Below are 23,029 nucleotides of genomic sequence, written 5' to 3'. Positions count from 1 at the left end.
CTACTCATTATGTACCTCAAGAAGTATGAGTTCCTTGATATATAAATGAGGCAGCAAACTCTTTTAGACCAGTCTAGTATGAGATTGCTCTTATAGGAAAAAGAAAAAAATTTTTCAGGCTATCAAGGGATAACTGGACATATTCAGCATTGATGTTTCCACAGAACAAACAGATGCTACTATCAATACAAGGTAGGGAGGGAGGGAGGGGAAGAAAGCACTACTTAAGCAGTTCACATGGACTAACTTTATTTTTTATAAGGACCAAAGCAAAAGACAATTTAGATTTTAGCATCTAGAGATTATTTTTAAAACTACCAGTCTGGCCTAAAGAGAATTCAAAGTGAAACCATGAGATTATATACTTTAATTTTCCTAAGTGAAATAAATCACTAAATGATCACTTTTCATAAATCAACAGCTACACTTTTTAAGATAACTTCTGAAAATCTATCAAGCTTTAAAACAAATTGATACTAGCTATGCTACACAAACACTCTCTCTCTAGCTTCTTTCCTTCCCTCAGGTGGAAAAACCTGGGTGTCTGAAGTTTTGGTTTGTATTTGAAAACCATAATAAAAAAGAGAAAAAATTAGAAAGTGGACCTTTAAGAACACCTTTTAGAGCTCGCCTCCATTCTGAGAAAGGCAGAAGGGAATCACAGGAATCAGAGTTTCAGAGTACAAAACTATCTCTGAATCAAGCATTATTTCCGGACTCTTCCAAAGAAACAATCTTTCCCAAGAAAATATATATACTGAGCTTATGACTGGCGACTATCTTGTCTAATAACAATATACAATTCTTTCATTTCTTAATTCTCAGAAATTTACTCTTTAAACGTTTCTCAAATACTTAAAACAAGAGCAAGAAGAAAAACAAAACTGTAGGATTTGCAGTTTTTAATTATTATTGATACAATATACAAGGAAGCCACATAAAATACAACTGATTGTCCACTGTGGCTTATAAAAATCAGTACCATCACTTCATTCCGGATACAAAGCTGCTTTTACTTTTCATTTATATCACCCTTCTCTCACAAATATCATCTCACTTGTTTGAGGTTAAGTGAACCTTAGCATCTTTACACAGTAGGTAAAAAAAAAATTAGGACCAGTGAAATTAAAAGTGCTGTCCCGGGACTTCCCTGGTGATGAAGTGGTTAAGAAACCACCTGCCAAGGCAGGGGACACGGGTTCAAGCCCTCGTCCAGGAAGATCCCACATGCCGCAGAGCAACTAAGCCCATGCACCACAACTACTGAGCCTGTGCTCTAGAGCCCGCAAGCCACGACTACTGAGCCTGTGCACCTAGAGCCCGTGCTCCGCAACAAGAAGCCTGCGCACCACAACAAAGAGTAGCCCCCGCTCGCCACAACTAGAGAAAGCCTGCGTGCGGCAACGAAGACCCAACAGAGCCAAAAAAACCCACAAAAAACAAAAAACAAGAAGTGCTGCCCGGGCTTCCCGGGTGGCGCAGTGGTTGAGAGTCCACCTGCTGATGCAGGGGACACGGGTTCATGCCCCGGTCCGGGAAGATCCCACGTGCCACGGGGCGGCTGGGCCCGTGAGCCATGGCCGCTAAGCCTGCGCATCCGGAGCCTGTGCTCCGCAACGGGAGAGGCCACAACAGTGAGAGGCCCATGTACCGCAAAAAAAAAAAAAAAAAAAAAAAAAGTGCTGCCCAAGGGGCTTTCCTGGTGGTCCAGTGGTTAGGACTCCATGCTTCCACGGCAGGGGCTGCGGGTTCGATTCCTGGTTGGGGCACTAAGAGCCCACATGCCACGTGGCACAGTCAAAAAAAAAAAAAAACAAGAGTGCATGATAGGTTTGCAGTCTTTTCCCCACCGACATGACGTAAACATAACTAATTACTTTTTGATATCTACCTCATTTAAAAGCAAAATAGCAATCAATGGCAATACCATTTACACAAAAGTGCAGCCCACAGAGATCTCAATATTATAGCTACCCTTTAAAATAAATTTTTTTAAAAGAATATAGAAAACATAAAATAGCAGGAAGAATAAAATCTCCTAATTATCAGAAGGAAAAAAATAAAGGAATATTTTAAGATAAAAATCAGAACTGGATATTTTAAGATAAAAATCAGAGCTAGACATTTGTAAACGTGGTACAATTAATTCTTGAAAAGATGTGGTCACCCTTCTAAAATCCAAAAGCGCTCAGAGAAAGCAAAGACTAGAGGAATTACATTCTCAGATAAAGATTCAGAAAACATCAACTGCCCATTTAAAATTCAAATAAAATGAGGAAGTAGCAAATGAGAAATAACGAACTATAAAATCTTCCAAATAAAAACTACCTGGAACTCTGTAAATGGCAACAGACATTCGAGTTTCCACTGAAATATCTGTGGGCCCTCCCCTCCCCAACTAAGCAAGCACAGCAATTAAGATGCATTTTCCGGGGCTGTTAGTAGACACAACAGCTACTTGCTATGGAACAGACCCAGTCAGCAGTACAGAAGTTCACAGCCTCAGCGAAGTTGTAGCCTTGATTAAATCCAGAGTGATAGGCCCGAGGAAACGTCACAACAAACTCGCCAGCACACTGATTCGTCCTATACACCTAAATGCAAATTGGGAACAGGGTACAAAAACAAAACAGAAGAAAAACAACAAAAAAGGGAAACATTTTATGTCAGTTTCAGAAGCATTTTTCAAACTTTGAAACAGTAAAGCATTAACCTACACAGACCAGAAAACAGTATCAGGCTTGAAGAAGCAGTCAGTTTCACCTTCTTAAAATAGTCACTGTAAATTACAGTAATTCATGACAAGAGTTCACAGCCTAAAGGAATTTTCAAGGAGAAAATGCTGCTCTCATGAGCTACTAGTTTCCTAACCTAATAAAATTTTTACAGTTAAGAGAATTTTTCTTTTATTCCTTTCATTCCTGTGTTGTAAACAGTGGGAAAGGATGGAATTTCATCCTACTTTTGGATAATTTTTTCTGGAAACTAACTGATTAGCTCATATGTCATATGGAGAGACCCCCCCACATCAGTTTTCCTGAATCTCTTTGTTTTATGACAATACTATGTCTTCTGAAAAGTCCCAGATTCTGCATAAATTTACTCTTTAAAGACAAAGTAACATTACTATCACTCGATCTGCTTTCTTAATAAGGTTATGATGACTACTTGACTACATGCAGCGAACATTAAATTTATACTTTATCAGGTGTTCGTAGCTTAAATTTAATAATCATTTTCAAACCTAAAAGTTTAAAAGCAGAAAAGGTATTCATTGTATATTTTTACTTCATTATCTCATGTGAAAAAGAGGCTATGAAATCTTTATACGAAATATGGGACTATGATCTCCACAAGGATAAGCATTAGTTATTAGAACAACCACTTAAAATACTTATACTTTGGTTAAATGGGGATAATAAAGAATATGAGATTTTTATTAAAAGCAGGATATACTGAAAACATGGCTATTCTGATAGGTCGCTATACATAAGGTAAATGTGATTCATACTTTACAACACCCCATTCTTAATCAAATAAATGTTGTTCCCTTCAGAGTATAAATTCTAATTTGGCTCGAAGATGATGTGATCTTTTATTTCCCATTACAAAACAAGCATATACTGTGACTCTAATCAAAAGCGTACATAACTTTAAATTTTAAATACTGAAGGGAGATGCAAAAAGACTCACAGGCACACCATGCTCCATTAGCACATTGGGGTTCATGATGGTGACTAACTGATGTAGGAGATCAGGCTGGGATTCAAATAACTCAGGGGCCAGCTCCCTCATCACCTCCTCCAGTTGTTCTGCAGCATGAGATGGCACACCATACCATGTCTTTGGCTCCCCCCTAGCAAAAGAAATAACTGTTTATCTAGGTAGAGCATGGTGCCAATGAGGCCTGGGTATCTGATTCAAATCCACTAAATTATAATTAACTTTGTCTTGCTCCATGGCCATAGATTATATGCCCTGAATCCTAGCAACCATCTCAAAAATCTGTGCTATTATTCATAATAGGGGGTAAGGCAAGAGTATATGGATAGGTAGGTACGTACTTATCACTACAGAAAAGTAATTCAAAGTATATAAACTCTTTAAGGTAGATCACTAAACAGCATCTTCAAATAGGAAAGATGCTATATGAAAAGCAAGCATTGTTCCAAAGGATACTGACATACTGCCTGATTCACAGGTCCACTGGACATTCCAATTATCCCCACAATGATCAAAGTAAAAGTCACTGCCCTTTAGAGTACTTTTACATAACTTCATTGAGTTCAATTTTACTATCCAAGGAAATAAGCCAAGGCGAGAAATTGTTGAAACCCTGAATATAGTTCTGTCCATGAATCTTAAGACCAAACACTTGGCATCATTAATACACTAGACTTTAGTGGACTAGAGTTCTATTTATAATACTAAGTTGAACTTTAAGGAACTGGATTTAATTAGTCATGCTATCTACAGAATAGCTGAATTTCTTAACCCTCATACAATTAACCGTGCTGTCTCTATAGAAACTTACTGAGATGACTGGAAATGTTCTGCATCTATGCTGGGTAACGCAGGAGCCACTAGTCACAAGTGACAATAAAGCACTTAAAATGCGGTTACTGCAACTGAGGAAGTAAACTTTAATTTTACTTAATCTTAACTAATTTAAATAGCCACATGTGGCTAGAAGCTATCATATTACACAGCACAGCGATGAAGCAGAGAAAGAAAACCATTAGCTTTCCAGTGCATAGTGTGATCTGAGCAGTATCTTTCAAATGGAGAGGAATACATCATTTGGTTAAGATCAGAATACTGGACAAGGAACTGGATAAGTAAATAAAAGCTGTGGGTGTGAAACAAAAAAACCAGCGAAAAAATTTAATGAATACACATGTAACAGGCATTTTTAGAGAAAATGTTATTAAAAAGGAAAAAAAAAATCAAAAATTTCAATTTGAAATGTTTCAAATTTCAACCTTAAATACTGAAGGTTAGTCAGATCTTAATTATATAAACTTTAAAAAATATCCTGCCTTGCATTTCAAAAGTTATACCAAAGAAATTTTCATGTACGCTAAATGTAGTATAGTTGGGTCTGAAACTCGAGGCTCTGCTGCATGCACATACTTGAAGAGGGAAAGTGTCTGACATGTTGTACCCTGAGACCTCTACACAGTACATTATCCAACTTTGGGGTACAAAATACTTTCAAGTAAGCTCTCCCTAACACATCATCTAACACTGTTACACCTTTAGAAAGGTCACTAAGTATGTGTGCTGTTAACAAAGACTGTACACACCAGTGCAAGTAGTTGATGGAATAGCTCCAGTGATCTTCGATGTGCCAGCAAAAGGAAGAGAAGCACATTCCCACATAAAGCCACGGCACCTTCATGCCAGAGATGTCCACATTGATATGTGCAAGAACAGACTGCTCTAGAACAGGCATGTTATTCAAGTTCCAACCAGAAAGCGCATATTCCTACAAAAGGAAAAAAATGTAAGTAAGAGATCAGAAATGACAAGTGCCCAATAGAAACCTCAAGGGAGTCTTCAAAAACAAAAGGAAAAATTTTATAATAATTACAATAATCTAGTCCATAGAATCTATGCTCTTTGCTCTCTACATGTAACTCATATTCCTAAATATTTAATCCTATCTCCTAAGTGTTATTTATATTTCCCTTTAATTATTTCAGGTATCTCTGGTTTACTCTGAAGCATATAAGGCTTTTTATTACTCCCCACCTGCCCCCATAGCTTACCAGTAAAATACTGTAAGATTTTAATAGGTCGCTATTATATTTCGACTTTATCCCCGGTAACATAACTTCCCAAAATGTTTACCACTATATTTACAGAATGGTGCCAGATACTGTGAAGACAAAACATAATAAGATACAGAATCCTGAATCTGTGGCAACACTGAAGACCAAGATGGTGCAGAAAGCACCCCCAACTCCCACAAACACATCTATTTACAACATCAAAAAAAATTTTGCCTCATAGATGAACTCAAGAGAAAAAAGAATTCGCAGTTTCCAAAAACAAAGAAAGAAAGCACAGCCAGAATGAAAACGGAAAGCTGTTGTCTGAGTTTTCATAGCGGTTTCTAACCGGACATAAGCTCCGGACATGGGTTTCAAACACCCACCTCTGAAGCGGTATGCGGTACAGACTCAAAGTGCTATTATCCTTGTGCAGAGCAGTCCTCAAAGTGGGGTCTAAGGAACCCAAGCCTATTTCAGGGGACCTGCAAAGTCAAACTACATTCATAATAATTCTAAGATGTTATTTGCCTTTTTCGCTCTCATTCTTGCAGAAACGTAGTGTGAGTTTTCCAGAGCATATGTGATGTGATATTGCAACAGACTGAATGCAAAAACAGGTAAGAGAATCCAACCGCCTTCTATTAGAAGGCTGATAACTGTTGAACCTGGATGCCAGGTAGGGAGGGAGGGAAGTTCATTACTATGTTTAGTTTTATACATTTGAAAGTTTCGATAATACAGAGTTAAAAACAAAACCCTCAAATTAAGAGGTTAAATAGCCAGTGACAAAGCTGAAGGGAGAATCTGTGAACCAGAAGACTGATTTGAGGATATCATCCATAATGCGGCACAGAGATAAGGAAATTATAAAAGTGTAGCTAAGAGTTACAGAGGATAGAAGAAATTCCAACAAAGGTTTAACTAGGAATCCCAATACGGAATAATAAAGAGATATGATTCCTACCCTCAATAGGCTTTAAAAAAAAAAAACAGTTTTCAAAAATACTACTCAATATATTTTTTAGTTGGCTGAACAAATACTGAAACTAGGTGAAGAGACCAGGCCTACATACAAAAAGTTCCAAGATGAGACAATATATATTAAACTCCAAAGACAGATAAATTAGTAAATTATATAGTTCTTCAGAGGACAACAAAATAGTCATCATCATGAGTCTGGATCAATAAGAAAACTTGGTGGAAAAGGAAAAACCTGGGTTGATCTTGGAAGACTAGGTAAGATTTGAAGGTAAATGACAAGAGACAGAATATACTGGTCTGGCTGGTAAAGAGGCAGAGTGGAATGGTCATACTCAGAAAAGCAGGAAATAAGACCAGAAAAGAAGACTGGATCTTTAACCTTAAATTTCAGACTAAGAAGCTTGGATGATATCCTATATTCAAAAGGGAAATAAAACAGATTTTGAAAAGTGAAACAATATGATAAACATCTTAAATATTTTTATATTTATCTTAAAATTTTTGATTATGGAAAATTTCAAACTACAATAGACAGAACTGCAAAATGAACTCCCCAAGACCCACCAATCTTAAAATTTTAACTGAAAGCAATGCATGAGAGAGACTGCACAGAGTGCTAGTGTCCAGAAAAGCTACTTTAACAGAGCAAGCCTGAGACAGCCACCCTTCAGAAGGCCCGCCTCGGGGCTCCCCTGGTGGCGCAGTGGCTGGGAGTCCGCCTGCCGATGCAGGGGACGCGGGTTCGTGCCCCGGTCCGGGAGGATCCCACGTGCCGCGGAGCGGCTGGGCCCGTGAGCCATGGCCGCTGAGCCTGCGCGTCCGGAGCCTGTGCTCCGCAACGGGAGAGGCCACGACAGTGAGAGGCCCGCGTACCGCAAAAATATATATATAAAACATTTTAAAAATTAAAAAAGAAAAACTCTGCGACCTTATCTCTTAAGATTAGAAGATATAAATATCTGTTCAAGAGCAACTTAAAAATTCAAAACCAAAATGAAATTCAGAAAAAGTTAAAAGCTGTAAAACAAAGCCTCTTCCCAATAAGCAGGTAACTGCCTACCATTTGCCAATGGAAGGGTATGCAGAAACTAAGGTTGATGCATTTCTTTATACTTCTACAAAGCAGGTTTTAATTCAGTGACATTGAACATGTACACATTTCAACACTGAACTGTTCCTATAAAATATATCTGTATAGGGTTTCCTTGGTGGCACAGTGGTTAAGAATCCGCCTGCCAGTGCAGGGGACACGGATTTGAGCCCTGGTCCAGGAAGATCCCACATGCCACAGGGCAACTTAGCCCACATGCCGCAACTACTGAGCCTGTGTCCTAGAGTCCTCAAGCTGCACTACTGAGCCCAAGTGCTGCAACTACTGAAGCCCACGCACCTAGAGCCCATACTCTGCAACAAGAGAAGGCACCGCAATGAGAAGCCGGCGCACCGCAACAAAGAGTAGCCCCCAGCAACTAGAAAAGCCCACGCGGAACAACAAAGACCCAACGCAGCTAACTAGCTAGCTAGCTAGCTAGCTAAATAGGCAGACAGACAGACAGACAAATAAATAAATAAATAAGTCAGCCTTCAGACTAGATTTTTAAAAAAGCAAGATTCAATCATATGCTGCCTATAAGTTGAGACACACACCAGATTCCAAAATACAAACAGCTTCAAAGTAAAAGAATGGAAAAGATATGCCATGTCAATGGTAGCCCTAAGAGACCTAGAGTGGCCATATTTTTAATTGTATATCCTTCTCCACTATGTAACTTTTTTTTTTGACCATGTGTTAACTCTTTTAATAGGAGATAAAACTCTCAATTACTGCCAATTACAAAGGTAAAGAAAAGGTGACAAGGACCAAAGTAAAGAGAAAAAGAAATAAATGATCATCTTAATTCAGGTTTACACACAGAGGTCATCTCCTAGGTGACAGTACTTCATTATCTGTTACAGTTTAAATGCATATTTGAAAACCTACCTGCCCAGGTGTTAAAGGAAAATTAATTGTGGACCTACCAGTAAAATGTAATTTTTTAAAAAAATCTTGTCACTTGCTAGATTTCCAAACAGAAAGAGCTAGGCAAAATCTTAACTAAAGTTAAAGTTTTAAACCAATTTAACTGGTTTTAAAATGCAAAGTTAAGGGCTTCCCTGGTGGCACAGTGGTTTAGAGTCCACCTCCCCACCTGCAAGGGACGCAGGTGCGTGCCCCGGTCCGGGGGGATCCCACATGCAGCGGAGTGGCTGGGTCCGTGAGCCATGGCCGCTGAGCCTGCGCATCCGGAGCCTGTGCTCCGCGATGGGAGAGGCCACAACAAGTGAGAGACCCACGTACGGCAAAAAAAAAAAAAAAAAAAATTGATAAAATGCGAAGTTAAATAATATTTAATGGTACTTTGAATTTATTGTTTTCAAAACTGAAGATTGTTTTTACTGTCCAAATTCTACATATTTAATATTTTAAATGAACGTGGTCCCTTAAGATTAAAGAAAGGCAGTTTTCTACTACGTAAAGGCTGAATCAGCTTCAGGGTAAGAAATCTGGATACTACTATGTGCTCTGCACCTCTTCTTCTGGCAGCATCTTTCTCCGACCATCCTTTACAGGAAATCCACTTCCAAAGTCTTTTGAGGAGATGTCAGCTCCATACTCTACGATAACATCTTCTTCAATGCTGCTCACCAGCCGCCAGAATTCCTTCTCCACTAGTTCTGTGGGAACCATCTACACAGGGAAAACAAAGATTACAGATTACCAACTCTCTATAACCATAACCCACTATGACATAATACACAGGTCAAGTGAACAAAAGCCCATGAAAAAACAGAAAACCTTCTCAATTCCCAGAGCTGAAAAGACTGCAGTCCTAGCTTTTCTGACTGACGACGGGAAAAAGCTAAAGACAACTTAGATGTTCAGAAAAACATAATGAATTTGAACTGCCTTCTTCTGCAAGCTGCTTTCCAACTAAGAAGGATAAAGATGACCCAGGACATAAGGAAGGAAAAGGAAATACAAAACTCAAGGCTGAATTTTAACAGCTTTGGCAAATTATTTCGAAAGGGATTTTTTTAAAGCCCAAGATCCCCCAGGGAAAGAAGCAAACCTCATACTACAAATAACTAAACCACAGCAGCAACTGCCGCACCCTCCGTGCCTGCCTGTAGAGGACAGCGCTCCCAGGGCGCTGCAGAACAAGTGCAAGGTCGAAGTCGGTTTCTCTACAGTGCACACTGCCACGACAGAGGGTAAAAGAAACAAAAACAGATCCCAGGCCCCTAATCTTCAGATCTGGTGTTCTATCATCTTCTTTATGCTGTCCCTGCTTTCTACAAAATAATGAAAGTTTTTAAAAAGCAACGCAAAAGCTTTGGAATCAGATAAATTTTTATATTCCCCAAAGTGACCTAAAAGATAGATACTCACATGAACTGGCATGTTGAAATAGTCAGACTTAAAATTATCTGCCATCTCTCCAAAGCTCTGAAGTGTATACTCTCGTACAGCTTGTTCAAATCCAAAGGCTTCTCTAGGTTTATTACATTCCTGGGAAGAAAAAATATCTAAGATTAACTTACTGAAACTGAACTGAAGGACGCATTAAGGCCCTCAGGTACTACCTTCTTTGATCATTTCCCTAGGTGAAGCAAACCCAGTCAACTCTAGACCGCAAAACAAGTATTAATGTGGAATCAGGAAATAATGTTCTTAAACTTCAACTGCATTTTCACACCTTCCAGTAGGAAGGTGGCAATGAGACAGCTTTGGGCTTTGGAGTTGTCATTAAGCTTTGGCACCAAGACAAACACCTGGAGGACTACCAACCTGGAATCAAGCCCAGGGATGTCTATTATCCTCAGTGGAAAAAATAAATGTTCATGGAGGGAGGAAAGGTAAAGGACAGAGGGATATTCACCGGGTTGCTAGGATAATTAGCTAGAAAAATGATTTTTTTTCATACTATCAACCACCAAGACCAATTTCTTAACACAAATACTGACTTCGAGTAGAACTGAATCATCTAACCTTGAGAATAATAAATAAAAAATAATTCAAGGGACTTCCCTGGTAGCACAAGTGGTTAAGAATCCGCCTGCCAATACAGGGGACATGGGTTCGATCCCTGGTCCGGGAAGATCCCACATGCCACATGGCAACTAAGCCTGTGCGCCACAACTATTGAGCCTGCACTCTAGAGCCCACGAGCCACAACTGCTGAGCCCGCGAGCCACAACTACTGAAGCCCGTGTGCCTAGAGCCCGTGCTCCACAACAAGAGAAGCCACCACAATGAGAAGGCTGTGCACCACAATGAAGAGTAGCCCCCGCTCGCCGCAACAGAGAAAAGCCCACGCACAGCAACGAAGACCCAACACAGCCATAAATAAATAAATAATTCAAAGGCCATAAATATCCATCTTTGACTACATCTAGATATACCATCTCTTTCCCTCCAACGTCCTATCACATTTTGTTAAAATAAGAAAACAGACCAGACATTTCATGATAATGACATCATTATAATCTTTCAATAACAATTTAGTACAATCAAGTCAAAATTTAAACAAGTTAATAGATACCACCAGTTTATTTGGTAGCATGAAAACTGGATGCATGAATCCTAAGTTCTAGAGCTTCATGTCTGATTTTTACTTTTTAAAAAAAGGAAAAAAGAAATAACCTACAGACCTTCTTCATTTTTATTGTTTTCCAAGAATATGAATATTCTGAGCAAAGTCTGCAGCAATAAACAGAATTATCTAACCAACAGTCAGAAAAAGACCCTTTAAAAAACAAACTGTTACATTTCCAGTCACTATCACTCTTTAAAAATCCTGGAGATTTCAAACACTGAAGAACAAAGAGACAGGAGAAGAAGCTTCACAGAATGTGTTCACTGTACATGTGTATGTGTGTGTTACTGTTCTTAATTCAAAAAGGTAAGGTTAGGCTTATACCTCAGCGACACATTTAGGACACCTCCAGTCTCCTTTGGGCACATCAGGTAGTGGGGGAATTAAACAAAATGTATGATAGCTGTCATCACATCCATCACACAACAGCAATTTATCTTCATTATTTCCCCGGCCACAAAACATACAAACGTAAAGATCAACCTGTTAAAAAAACAAAAGTTTATTTTCTGTAATAAGTAATATTAAATTTTTACCACGAACACCTTAATTGAAACAAACAAAATAATGTACACTAAAAAGTAAACATAACTTAAATCCTTAATATTCATTTTAAATAACTGTATTTAAATACTTTGTATAAAACTTCCTAAATTTCCTCAGAGCTTCTACAAGCAAATTAATAAAAGCATATCAAGGTATGAGAATAAAGGAAGACTACACTACAAATCTAGGGTACTTGAAAGTCAATTTATATAAATAAAATATACCACATCACCCTTTCTATACACAAATACTCTTTATTGGTAGAGGGCTGAATACCGAGCATTAATACAGCTAAGGATTTACAGTTTCACTTCATCCTCTCACTCACTCACTTACAAGGTATAAGACTCAGGGAACAGTCTGTGTATATGGGACAAAGCGAAGTTAGTATTATATAAACCAAAGCTGCAAGTTCAGACGCACCATCAAGTCTTACAACTAAATAAACTAACTAGATAACATACTAAGATATAGCAAGGTAAAAAGTGCAAAACTAAAATAAAAATAAATCCTTTCCCTCCTGACACATCTCAGAACACTTACAAAGTTAACAGAGAGAGTTCCTTTCCGTTGTCTCATTTGCATGTTAAATGCGTCTGACCTGTTGGTAACTTTTCGTCTTCGGGAGACCTCATCTTGAAATAAAAATAGTTATATAATAATAATAGTAAAAACTAATGTTGAGAGCTTACCATGGACCAGACACTATTTTAGATTATTTAAATTAGTTAAAATCTCACAACACTATGAGGTAGATAAACTATTATCCCCCACTGAAGATAAAGAATCTGAAGCACAGAGAAGCTAGATAACTTGCCCAAAATCACACAGCCAGTCAGTGGCAGACTTGGGACTCTAGTCCAGGCAATCAAGCTCCAGAGAGCGTAACTACTAATTCTACACTTGCCCGTATGTAGTACTTATCAGGGGCTAATCTGGGACTAGCTATGAGATCACTGCCAGCTAATACAATTACAAACAGAAAAAAGATAAAGTCCTTAATCTTTTAAAAGAGCAACAGTAAACATTATAATGTATCTAGAAGTCCTATCACACTGAATGCTTTGAGAGTGATGGAAGAATATTACCTGATTATCCAGAGTTCAACCCACAATCTGAATAAAGACTTAGTCATATCATAAAATGCACAGTAATCAATATGACTTGTGATTATAGCAATTCATTAAATTCTTATACAGTAAAAACATATCCAACACAATCTTTGTTAAATTGAGCTTTAAAACTAACATGCACATAGAACTGTGAAACTTGATCTCCGCATTAGCAATTTTACTCACAAAAGCTTCTAACATGCTAAGCTGAGTACTAGGCATTCTTTAAACAGGTTACTTAAATGAAGTGTCATAATATGCAAAGGTGATTAAAGAAAAATATCAAAATTATGGTTAGAATCTAAATCATTAGCTCTCCCCAGTATATTTTGATACTAAAGGTCAGAGAAATCCTCTATTTCTCTTTAAATTTAAAAATAATAAGCTTTAGATCACCAGGTGAGAGCCATTAATTTTGCAATTCTCTTATAAACTAGCCTTTAGAAACTACAATTTCTGTGTCATGTGTTAGACATGGAGGAGGAACTTTCTCTCTTCCAAAATATTACAAAAATTCAACATAATATGGCTCCTCACACCTTAAGATTATCTGTCACTAAAAAGGTGATCTGTCTAGGAACTATGTTGCCTAAGAAAATCCCAAGGCAGACTACGATCCAGTATCATATGAATCTTGTTATAACCATATTGTTGTACCTTATTTCTTTTCATGACCAAATAACAGATTTACCTTCTTTATCTTTTACTCCCATTGCCAAGCCCACAACCTTAGGCCCAGCCCCAAAAATCCGAAGTTTCTTCAGTTCCGTGTTTCTATTCACTTCTCCAGATTCTGACTAAAAAAAATAAACTCACATTAGTCTAATTATTGTGATTCATAAATTTATTTTCTTACCCAAGAAAAGTCTCAAGATCCAATTCAAAATGAAGGAAAATTTTAATTTTTCTAAATCCACTTGCTGCCTCATTGCTGAAGTCACCAAAGCGCTCTGCAACACCCAGATTCCTTTCCACAAAAGAAAATCTACCTTTCATAAAAGCATAGTTGTCAATTAGGTTCTGTCCAGAGACAGACACTACTGGTAATTACTGGTGTAACAGTGGTAATAACTCGATAGAAATGCCCACTTCTAACTTGCTAATGGACACCCATCTTTGATTAGGGCAATTATGCCCATCCTAGGAGATGAATAATGACTGTCCTAAGTCAATCATGCCAATGCCATTTCTCTTTGTTGGCGATCACCTAGCTAAGGGTGGGAATGCTATCGTGTTCTAGCCAGTGAGACATAAGGAAGGTCTACTGGAAACCTCTGGGAAAGATTTTCATCTTCTAATAAAAGAGAAAGCATCTCAAAGAGTAAGTCCTTTTCACCCAACTTCCTTCCCCACTGCTACAAGACTCAGTCTGATGGAAGCACAGCGCTGGACGCTACAGCAGCCACAATGCAACTAAGAGGAGATACATATATCACCCATACACTGAAGAAGGCCAGGCAGGAAGATGGAAAGAGCCTGGCCCTTGATGACAATGTGAAGTAGCTATACGAATCCTAGAACTACTTATCTCTGAAAATCTAATGTGGAAAATGTGTCCGCATGTGAAAACTGTGTTGTCAATGTTTAAGCTACTGTCATTTGGCATTCTAGTACTTGAGGATGACATCATGACAGACACCAGTGTTACACCTTGAATTTAGATAATCTCTGAATGCAGGGTAATAACCAAAATTTACTTAAAATATTCTTAGTCGATAAGAATAAAAATAAACCAGGATAAAATACAGACTACTTTATAAGTCTATGGCGACCTAACAGCAGACAGACACAGGCAGCCTGGACTACTAAAAGAGCATATAAGAACCAAACCAACCAAAATGGCATTTCAAAATGTATCTTTAAACTTTGGTAGGCTGACTTGGTTATATTAACCTACAGTCAGTCCAATGAAAAACATTAACACTACACATTCTCTTTTTTTTTTTTTTTTTGGCAGTATACGGGCCTCTCACTGCTGTGGCCTCTCCCGCTGCGGAGCACAGGCTCTGGACACGCAGGCTCAGCAGCCATGGCTCACGGGCCCAGCCGCTCCATGGCATGTGGGACCCCCCCCCCCCAGACCAGGGCACTAACCCGCGTCCCCTGCATCGGCAGGCGGACTCCCAACCACTGCGCCACCAGGGAAGCCCCTAACACTACACATTCTTTACCACTGTTAAAGCAAAGTACATAGTAATAAAAGCTAACATAGTGAGTATATAGTATATGCCATATCAAAGTATTCTAGTCAATTAATCCTTACAACCACCTTTTCAGACAGACAATAAAGTCCCCAAAAGTGGAAATACTATGACAACATTCTCTGATCTTACTGGCATAAAGCTAGAAATAACATCAAAAATCAAAAGGCCCGGGCTTCCCTGGTGGTGCAGTGGTTGAGAGGCCACCTGCCGATGCAGGGGACACGGGTTTGTGCCCCGGTCCGGGAGGATCCCACATGCCGTGGAGCGGCTGGGCCTGTGAGCCATGGCCGCTGAGCCTGCGCATCCGGAGCCTGTGCTCCACAACGGGAGAGGCCACAACAGTGAGAGGTCCGCGTACCGCAAAAAAAAATCAAAAGGCCCTTCCACCTGGAATTTTTTCTCTGTATATACATATATCACATATATCATATATCAGAATCTCTGGAACAAAGGAAAGAAGTAATCACAGGAAATTCTATAGTCTTAAACACAGCAATCAAAGCAAAAGAGCAGGAATAAATGAATTAAGTTCCCAACTCAAAATGCTAAGAAAACAATTACAACATAAACCAAAAGAACTTTGTGATGCTGGATTAGGACTGGAATTATCAGTATGAGCTGAAAATATAAAGTCACAATTTTAAAAAATTGATTTCCCAGCCCTGACCACCAGAAGGGGCTACAAGCAATGGTATCCCAGTAGGAACAAGCACACCTTGTGCTCAAATCTTGGCTTCTAAATACCATTTCCCACTAAAGTGAACCAGGATTCCTTGGAGAAATGGCTGATTCCAGGTCTAAGTCACGGCAAGAAGACAATGGGATTCTTTGTGCTAGAAAGTAAGTGCTCAAAAACTGATGGAGAGGGCTTCCCTGGTGGTGCAGTGGTTAAGAATCCGCCTGCCAATGCAGGGGACATGGGTTTGAGCCCTGGTCTGGGAAGATCCCACATGCTGTGGAGCAACTAAGCCCGTGAGCCGCAACTACTGAGCCTGCGCGTCTAGAGTCTGTGCTCCGCAACGGGAGAGGCCACGGCAGTGAGAAGCCCGCACACTGCGATGAAGAGTGGCCCCAGCTCGCCGCAACTAGAGAAAGCCTGCGCACAGCAACGAAGACCCAACACAGCCAAAAATAAATAAATAAATTAATTAATTAAAAAACAAAAAAAAACTGATGGAGACTTGTCAAAGAACATATGAACCTCTTGAAGGGGCTCCCGTAGGCCAAATTTGGAACAATTCGAGTATCAAAAAGGAATAAAAAGTAGTAATAGGTTATAAGACATTTATCAAAAAAGTCATGCTCTATAGTGAGACTAAAAAGGAGGAGGGACACTCAAAGTTGGCTCCACAGGTAATATACATTCATCAAAATTCATCAAACTGTACACTTAAGATATACACATTTTACTGTATGAAGAATAATCAAGCGTGGGAGAAGAGTTTTTTAAAGAAAAATGCTAACTAATAAACGTAGAAGAAATGACAGAACCAGAAAATCACCTGGTTTGCAACCACCAACATAATTAACTGAGGCAAGTATTATCAATGAATGTTAAAACTATTGGGTAAAACAAGTTAATGGAATAATGGAAATATTGTTATTGAAAAATAATGGAAAGTTAATGGAAAACAAGTTATTCCCACAGTCTTATAGTTTACTGTGATTACTTTTATTACAAGGAGAACAGTACATTATAATGAAGAAATGCTGGCTCAAACTTAGTGTCACCAAAAATGGGACATACTGGCATTCTAATGTATAAGTGTTAAGGGTTTGGTCATTCTTGATATAAACAAACTGCAATCTCAGCTTTCAAGGAACTCATTCTAGTGAGGTCACAGAAAAAAACAACTAAAGCAGAGTATATCAAGCGATGTGATAGAGATGGGAAAGGGAAGTAGGATAACTTTCTTAACTTCCATTTCTTGTTTGGGAAACTATTCGATGGCTGTGCTTGTCACTATCACCAAGCTAGAAAATATTTTTTAAAAAAACAGATTTAGAAAAGGTGATAATGTTTGCGACATACTGAGTTTAGCTGTGTGTGGCCACCAAGGCATACATATACACACATGCACTCAAGACCCCTGGTGAACAGGGAAGCAGCACGGATGTCATGACTTATTTAGGAGTCCTGAGAGATAGGTAGTAACAAATCACAGGGTGGAAGAGACAGTTGGGTAGAGTGAAGATATGGAAGACTGAGAGCACTACATGAAGGGCAGAGAGAAGAGATAACAAAGATTACTGAGGAGTGGTCAGAGAGTGACGAGGGAAACGAGAAGAGAGGTGTCACAGAAGCCAAAGAAAAAGCAAATTTCAAGAAATGCAAACATGATCAGAGATGAAGTAGGTTAAGAAATGAAAAAGGGGTCTCAGCATCTGACAATTATTAACTCTGTGATAACTTGAATAGTGTAGTTTTAAGGAAATTATTTAGCTCAAAGTCAGATTACAGGGTTTAAAAACTAAACAGATACTGAGGAAACTGAGAAAATATAGATGATTTTCCAGGGAACTTCTTCATGAAAAGAGGCAAGGAGTAAGGAACTATCTAGGAAGAGGGCTTCTGTTTTTAAAGCCGGGAAGGATGGGAGTAGAAGGATTACCCTTGGAGAAAAAGGCACACTCTGCCCACAGAGATAGGTAGAGATTAAGAATGAACACCAGATAGTTTCATGTATGGGGCAAGAGGTTGAAGTTCTACCAGAAAGCCTTTACTGTCTTTCTGAAATAGAAGACTAGGAATGAGGCAGACTGGCAATATTAATTAAGGACAAACTGCAAGTTGAAGAAATTCTTAATTGCAAATCCTCAAATGGTTCTAATATCAATCTAATATCAATCAATCTGACTACAGCAACAATTACTGCAATGGGTAAAAGTATTCTGTGTAGTCCCTATTCTTACATAATGAATGGCAATCATTATATAATCTGATGAAAGGCAATCAGAAATAAGCAGGACTTTTTTTTCATGGTTTCAGAAGGAACATCAAGGGATTTCATCACAAGCTGGCAACTGATTAAATGGGCCCACCTGGGGCAACTCTTCAAAGTTGAGTCACCATGTCAAAGAGACTAGTATTCAAGTATTTCAGGTCTTAAGACAGAATCTTCACTATATACCCAAAGACGGTCAGAACTTCTGAGATCAACCACAGTAATAAAAATCACTTAACAACTAAACCAGAGTTTACTAATTTAAAATAGAGCTATTGGGACTTCCCTGGTGGTGCAGTGGTTAAGAATCCACCTGCCAATTCAAGGGACACGGGTTCGAGCCCTGGTCCGGGAAGATCCCATATGCCACAGAGCAGCTAAGCCACTGTGCCACCGCTACTGAGCCTGCACTCTAGAGCCCGCGAGCCACAACTACTGAAGCCCGCATGCTCTAGGGCCTGCGTGCTGCAACTACTGAGCCCAAGTGCTGCAACTACTGAAGCCCACGCGCCTAGAGCCCGTGCTCCGCAACCACGGAAGCCACCACAACGAGAAGCCCGTGCACCACAACGAAGAGTAGCCCCCGCTCGCCGCAATTAGAGAAAGCCCGCGCGCAGCAATGAAGACCCGATGCAGTCAAAAAAAATAAATAAATTTAAAAATTAAAAAAAATAAAATAGAGCTATCATTTTCCAAAAATTTCCATTAAATTCACATGCCCCATTCAAGACACCTACCTTTCTGCTATCAGAGTACCTAAGAAGCTAAATTATTAATCAGGAGGTTATTTAGCGAGCATAAACTCAGAACAAGGAAAGTAGACATGGCATGAAAGAGACATATCCCCTGAGCTACAGAAAAGCAAGATGAAGTATCATTAGCCTGCCTCTACAGTGACAGGACTCCTCACAACCCCAGATCCAGTATCTCTTGTTAATAGTGAACCCACTTTCCATGTGAACCACTTCCATCCTTAAATGTGTTTAGGACCCAGAAAAGCTGCTGTTCCAGTTCACCCATATGTTAATTTAAATGGGCCATATCTCAAGAGTCCTAAGGGCACCTCACTCTCCCCAGCCTACAGATTGTCTTTACCAAAAACCTTTAGAAACACAACTTCGAGGACCACAAAGAAATGGGAATAGGAAAAAGGTGGAGGGGAAGAGGGGCAGACAAAAAGAAATTAGGGCATTTTTCTTCCGATGTATTCATTAGGCTTTAAAATTATTCCAGGTCACAAGAACACTGTAGAAATTACACTGGAATGGTTCGGAGACTAAGAAACTTACCCACTGGTTTTTAAAGGAATGATGAGTAAAGATAAAACCACTCTTTCCTATTCTTCTCACTTATACTAACCACGAAAATAAAATATACTAGAATTCATCAGCATGTCTATGAAATTGGCCCTACAGTATCCAGAGTCACTCTCTGAACCGCCACCCCTGTCATAGCTGTTCAAAATTAACAAAGAACTCTCTAAATCAAATCAGACTGAAGTTTACAATCCATTCCTCGTTCATCTCAAAGGTATATGGAAACGCGTCTCCGAGTTTTAAAGCACGGCAGCACGTGAATGACCTCCCAGAGCCAACTAAGTGTTCTGCACAGTCAACACTCTAGAAACGCCTGTCAAAAGCGGCCCATGGAAACTGATACCTGAGACTTGACACGCCTTGTTCTCTTCGGCAGAATGTTCACTCTTGTGCCCGGCTCTGGGGGAGTTTGGACATCAGTGCCAAGAACCTCAGGCTCCACTTTTTCCTTAAGATCTAAATTAGGCATTTGTACACCCTAAAGAATTGAGAGCACAGGAAGAGGGCAGATTCACTTATAAGAAATCAGATTTGAGAATAAGGAGAAAAATAATAAATTTCTAAAAAATCCCTAAAACTACATGAAACCAGATGACAATTCTCCCACCAAACTGATCTATAGATTCAAGACAATCCCTATCAAAATCCTAGCAGGCTTTTGTTGTAGAAATTGAGAAGTGGATCCCAAAATTTATGTGGAAATGCAAATTGTTTGGAAATTTTGAAAAAAGACCCAAGCTGGAGGACTTACACTACCAGATATCTAAACTTACTATAAAGCTATGGTACTCAAAACAGCACAGTATTGGTGTTAGGGTAAAACAGATCAAACAAAGAACAAAACAGACTAGAAATAAACCCACATATTTATAGTCAACTGATTCTCAACAAAGGTGCCAAGGTAAATCACCTTGGTAAGGTAAATGGGAGAAGGGTAGTCTTTTAACAAATGGTGCTGGAACAACTGGATATTCCTATACCCCCTCTCCGCTGCCCCCCAAAATGAACTTATACCTTTAACTCAGACTATACACAAAAAAACGACTCAAAATGGGTCACAGACCTAAACATAAAAGCTAAAACTATAAAAAAACAAACACCTTGGCCTTAGGTGAAGAAAAGATTTTCTTAGATATGATAACAGAAGCACAATCCATAAAAAGGGAGAAAATCAACAGATTACTCTTCAAACAGACACCATTATAAAAATGAAAAGACAAACCACAAACTAAAGGAAAATATTTATAAAATCATACATCTGATAAAGGACTTATATCCAGACTATTTAGCAAAATCTTAAAACAAGTATAAAATGACTGACAACCCAATAAAAAAAGATTTGAGCAGACAGTTCATCAAGGAAGATATACAAATGACTAATATACACATGAGAAGATACACAACACCATTAGTCATTAGGGAAATAAAATTAAAACCACAATGAGATACCACTACACGCCCACTAGAAAGGCTGTAAGCAAAAAAACTGACAATACCAAGTGTTGGCAAAGATGTGCAGAAACTGGAAGCCTCTACATTACTGGCGGGAATGTAAAATGGTTCAGCCACTTTGGAATACAGTTCGACAGTTTCTTAAAAAGTTAAACATAAACTTACCGTATAACCCAGCAATTCCACTCCTAGGTATCTACCCAAGAGAAATGAAAACGTATGTCCACACAAAGACTAGTACATGAATATTCATAGCATTATTCATAACAGCCATAAACTGGAAACAATCCAAATGTCCATAAGTGATAAATGAATAAACAAATGTGGTATATCCATACAATAGAATATTATTCAGCCATAAAGAGGAATGAAGTACGAATACTAAAACATAGATGAACCTTAAAAACATTAGGCTAAGTGAAAAAAGCCATACACAAAATCATACTGTATGATTCCATGTACGTGAAATTTCTAGAAAAGGCAAAACTATAGAGCCAGAAAGCAGATCAGTTGTCGTCCAGGTTTGAGGGTAGAAGAACCAGCTATAAACAAACACAAAGGAATTTTTGGGGCTGATGGAAGTGTTCTAAAACTGGATGGTGATGATAGTTGCATAAATGTATAATTTACTAAAGCTTATTGACTGTGTACCTATAATGGGTGAATTCTGTAGTATGTAAATTATACCTCAATAAAGCTGTTCAAAAAAAAAATACATGAAACCAAGTGGAGGAATTTTTTTAAAAGCGTAAGTCTTGCATAAGCTTACACATTTTAATAAGAAAACTTTCTTCATTCCCATTAGCCTTTATCTTGTAAACCACCAAAAATAGCTGTGATTTTTAAACTACACGTTGCTCCCCCCAAATTTCAGTACCTGGTGAAATCATAGCCAATTGCTATCTTGTTATAGTAAACAATCTAAAGTTTATATATGGCAGATATATAATTTGCCATTTATCCACTCCTAAAAAAAGTGATGCATCTCACCATAAGGCTGACACCAGACTGGAAAAGCTCATATGGGTAGAGAATTCTTTCATAATGTGACTTCAAAAGAGACCCAGTTCCTTTTCCTGGCAGATAGCCCAAGCGGCTACCCACTTTAGACCATTTCTTCTCTTTGGTGACCATTTCAAAACCACCTTTGCTGGCAACAATCTGAAAAGAAAGTAAAAATTATTTAGGGAAAGAGGTAGATTCATGTATTCTGACTCTACATCTTGTCTGCTAAATGGAAAAATTATTCTGGGCCTAGATTTTAAATTTCCTTTCAAGAAATATGTGACAAAATTGAAACTCATCAACATTTAAAGTATGGAAAAGAGACAATAACTTTTGGAAGTTTTAAACTCTATTACTGGTCACTGTGCGTACCTTCAACGAACCAAGCATTCAAAAATATTTAATGAATTTATGCTTTGCACACTATGCACCTTGAGAAAATTAAATACATGCATGTACTCTATATCCACATGGAATTCAAAATATAAATAAAAATTAAAAACAGACCTAGACATGTGAATGTTATTATATAATATAAAGTGAATGTAAATCCCGATACTAGAAAATATAGCAACTAACTTACAGGATTTAACAAAAATGTCAAACAAACAGTGGATTCAGAGGATATTTTGAAAAAGAGGCTATAATTTTTCAAAAAGAGAAAGGTTTTACACAGAATATTATAAAGAAATGATGGGGAAAAATAAATTCCGGAGATGTACTAGAACATAGCACAGAATGTATTAAGGTAGGAAGTAATGGGATAAAGTGGCCAATTTTTGCTGAATGCTCACATCAAACCAGCCACAGTATAGAACAGACATGTACCCAGGCCCCCATCTTCCAGAAACTGATATGTACATCTCTCACATTCTAAAATATAGGCAGTTTTCAGTTTCACTGATGACAGAATAAAGAGTGTGATTAAGTTATTTGAATTCAAAAAACTTTTCCTCTTTGAGTGTACACTACTGTATTCTACTATATCAAAAAGTTAAGAGAAAAATTAAACAGAATTACCATATGACCCAGCAATTCCACCTCTAGGGAGATA

General features: G+C 38.5%; 1 protein-coding gene across 4 annotated transcripts in view; it reads right to left on the bottom strand.

The window, feature by feature from the left end:
- The window catches only part of KDM5A (lysine demethylase 5A), a 96,420-nt gene that overhangs the window by 62,432 nt on the left and 10,959 nt on the right, over nucleotides 1-23,029 (bottom strand). For all 4 annotated transcript variants that reach the window (XM_022577253.3, XM_089920118.1, XM_022577255.3 and 1 more), the window contains exons 4-13: nucleotides 21,961-22,131; nucleotides 19,862-19,996; nucleotides 13,745-13,850; nucleotides 12,485-12,576; nucleotides 11,720-11,878; nucleotides 10,189-10,308; nucleotides 9,328-9,486; nucleotides 5,307-5,488; nucleotides 3,694-3,856; nucleotides 2,475-2,594 (exon numbers count right to left, since the gene is read on the bottom strand). In XM_022577253.3, coding sequence (XP_022432961.1) covers nucleotides 2,475-2,594; nucleotides 3,694-3,856; nucleotides 5,307-5,488; nucleotides 9,328-9,486; nucleotides 10,189-10,308; nucleotides 11,720-11,878; nucleotides 12,485-12,576; nucleotides 13,745-13,850; nucleotides 19,862-19,996; nucleotides 21,961-22,131 — 1,407 coding nt within the window. The remainder of the gene's footprint in view (nucleotides 1-2,474; nucleotides 2,595-3,693; nucleotides 3,857-5,306; nucleotides 5,489-9,327; nucleotides 9,487-10,188; nucleotides 10,309-11,719; nucleotides 11,879-12,484; nucleotides 12,577-13,744; nucleotides 13,851-19,861; nucleotides 19,997-21,960; nucleotides 22,132-23,029) is intronic.

The sequence above is a fragment of the Delphinapterus leucas genome, chromosome 11 (assembly GCF_059928025.1).
Source record: "Delphinapterus leucas isolate spDelLeu-1000000601 "Yukka" chromosome 11, BTC_Dleu_Yukka2, whole genome shotgun sequence".
Lineage (NCBI taxonomy): Eukaryota > Metazoa > Chordata > Mammalia > Artiodactyla > Monodontidae > Delphinapterus > Delphinapterus leucas.
Note: the sequence above shows the minus strand (reverse complement) of the source record. Positions and strands in the feature narration are given on the sequence as shown.